The 2,871-nt window shown below is 52.0% G+C and overlaps 1 gene segment (V, D, J or C); it reads left to right on the forward strand.

The window, feature by feature from the left end:
* Positions 1 to 2,781: 2,781 nt before the first annotated feature.
* The window catches only part of LOC107690745 (Ig lambda-3 chain C region-like), a 4,284-nt gene continuing 4,194 nt past the window's right edge, over positions 2,782 to 2,871 (forward strand). Inside the window, 1 exon segment of the C gene segment in view lies at positions 2,782 to 2,796. Within this exon segment, the coding sequence occupies positions 2,782 to 2,796 (15 nt within the window).

A 2,871-nucleotide genomic window follows, 5' to 3' on the forward strand; every position in this document is an offset into this window, starting at 1 on the left:
ATAACATGATACATATAATTGTCAGGATTATGGACTGTCTGTGTTTTTGCTCCGTGTGCTCCGTGACCTAGTTTGCCCGTATGTCTAATTGTTTATTGCTCCCAGGTGTGTCTCGTCAGGTCTAGCTCGTTATCCCATGTATTTAAGTCCCAGTCTGTGCGTTCCGTGTTTGTCAGGTCTTGAACGTCTCCATGTAGGCTACTACGTGTGTCTCCGGCCAGCTCTATTTTCCCCTGAATGTGATAATTAAAGATGTGAGTATCCCTCGTCTCCTCATTTCTCGCTCCTCACAGTAGTGCAACCGTGACAGAAGACCTGACCAAAACAGTTTAATCCGTGTGTTCCCTCCGTTTTTGTTTCCGTTTTTTCCGCCCAGTGTTTTTTTTTCTTCCGTTGTGCCCCATGGATCCCCTCGTCCGTACCGAATACCTCGTCCTCCTGCTGGAGCAGTGGGACCGATCTCTCGAGGACCATAAAAGACTGTTCCTGATGTTAGCTAACACCACCAGCTACCCGGACGACTCGCTCTGCGCATTCTATGATGCTAGATGGTCCTCGAGAGGGCTTCGCCACTTTCGTGGAGTGGACTCTGGCAAGAAATAGATCGCCTTTCACCATCTGTACCGAGGATGATCTCGCCAGATCCACTCCCGACCCAGAGCCCAGTCCACCATCTCCCAGCTGCGCGGAGCATCAGCCTGAGCCCACCACTGATGGAGAGCCAGAGCCCGCCGCGACCGACGAGCCATCGCCAGAGAGAGTGACCGAGCTGAGGATCGCTGCGGAGCCGGAGCCAGAGCCGGTGACGTCAGTCCAGGTGCGAGAGAGGGCTACAACGCCCGCCACGAGGGAGAAGGCCTTGGACAGAGAGAGCGCGGAGAGGAGCTGAACATATTAGAATATTTGAAGCTTCGGAGGGAGGGGGCTGAACATATTCTTAACTCTAACACCATGTCTACAACGGACGCGAATGGTGCAGCGCTACAAAATACTATAGAATTCATTATAATCAGTGATGCTGTCTACACTGGATGCGGCGTGTCGCGACACGACAAATTCCCGACAGAAAACTGCTGCTGCGTTCTATTTATGACGTATTGACACAAATTTCAAATGTTTTTCAACGGTCGCTTTTTCGCGTCCAGTGTAGACAGACTTTAGCTGTTGCGGCGCAGCGTAGCGTAGCGCAGCGCAGCAACTGTCGCGTCCGGTGTAAACACAGTGTAATAAAAGCAGTAATCTCTGTGTGTCTGTCTGTCTGTTTACATTTTTATTATGTCGAGAACCGTTCATCCAATCGACTTCACGCGTGGCAGGTGTGTTGCTGCGGACCCAAGGGAGTGCAGTGTCACATTTTGGTGCAATATTCAGAATTAATAAACTTAATAAACTACAGAACAGTGCGATCCAGAAGCAGCGCCTCGAGAACGGACACTGCACTAGTGATACAAAACACACAGGTCTGTTAAGAGCAATACTTTTAATATAGACAAATTGTTATTAGACTGGGCTACTGTACGTTTTTTTACGACTGCTGTATTCGCAAGTATTTTCCAAGCAAATTAAGTGCACGTTTTTATCATGTGTAAAATTACTGATTAACATGGCGGATAAAAGCAGCTGTTTTTTTTTAAACCAACATTATACTATAGGCATACTACTTACAGAACTCAGGTGATTTTTTAAACTTGATGTGCTGTTGTGGTAGGCCAGTTTCAAATTGCATATTTGGCACACTGCCTTTGTCTTGTCCTCACTCAATTTAAAGTGCTCCCACACAGCTGAGGTCTTCGGCATTTTTGTCTTCTCTTCCAGATGAACTGAATCATGATGTTCAAGACGTTCACTCATGGGCGATTCATATTCAAGCGCGAATGAGAACCGTTTCGTGGGCGATGCCAGGTGTTCGACAAAAAAAAAAAGAATATTAGAATCTCAAAATCGAAAATCGAATGTCAACCCACTGAACAAATATTCGAATAATCGAATATTCTGGTCCAACCTTACTAAGGATGGATCTGGGTTTAGGAGAAGTGGAAAGAGACCTTATTAATTGGTATGCTGACCTGCCCCCTTTCCTCCCTCCTCTGTCAGTGAACTCTGTCCCTCCTGTGCCTGAGTTAAGCCCAGAGAGGGCTCCCGTTCCTGAGTTCAGCCCAGAAAGCCCGGAGGCTCACAAATGCCCGTGTTCCCACCCGCTCCTGCCTCCTCCACCGCTGTCGTCTGGCAGCCCCTCTCCTCGCCCTCAGCCCACCATCTATGCGGTGCAAGCTCCGTGGGACTGCCATCCTCCAGCGTCGCCGTGGCTGGAGTATCCCTTGACTCCGCCTCCAACCTCTAAGCCCCAGACTCCGCCTCGGCCCGTGGACCCGTCGGCTCCACCATAGCTCCTAGCTCCCTCCTTTACGCCGTGGCCCATCAGTCCACTGGCTCCACCGGGCTCCCTCGTCCCTCCGGCTCCGCCTTGGTCTGTCGTCGATCGTCCCTCCGGCCCTCCACTCCTCCGGCTGCATCTCGTCCCTTCGTCCCTCCGACTCCGTCAGGCTCCTTCATCCCTTCGGCTCCTCTTCAGTCCTCTATCGCTCTGGCTCCACCACTGCCTTCTGGATCCCCGCCGGCGCCATCTGCTCTGCCTTGGCCCTCCGGATCCTTCACGTCGCCTTGGCTCATCGGCTCTCCGTCTCCGCCTCGGGCTCCTCCGCCACCTGCTCAGCAGCAGTCAGTTGGCCCTCTGGAGTCGTCAGCCCTTCCTCCACGATGGCTCCACCGGGGTTCGCCATCATGGCTGTGGCCTGGGTCCAGCTGGACTCCTCCTGCTCCAAGTCCCTCCTGTCTCCTCCCTGGCTCCTCCCTCCTTCGTCACCTCCCTGG

Source organism: Sinocyclocheilus anshuiensis, unplaced genomic scaffold (assembly GCF_001515605.1).
Source record: "Sinocyclocheilus anshuiensis isolate Anshui unplaced genomic scaffold, SAMN03320099.WGS_v1.1 scaffold4322, whole genome shotgun sequence".
Lineage (NCBI taxonomy): Eukaryota > Metazoa > Chordata > Actinopteri > Cypriniformes > Cyprinidae > Sinocyclocheilus > Sinocyclocheilus anshuiensis.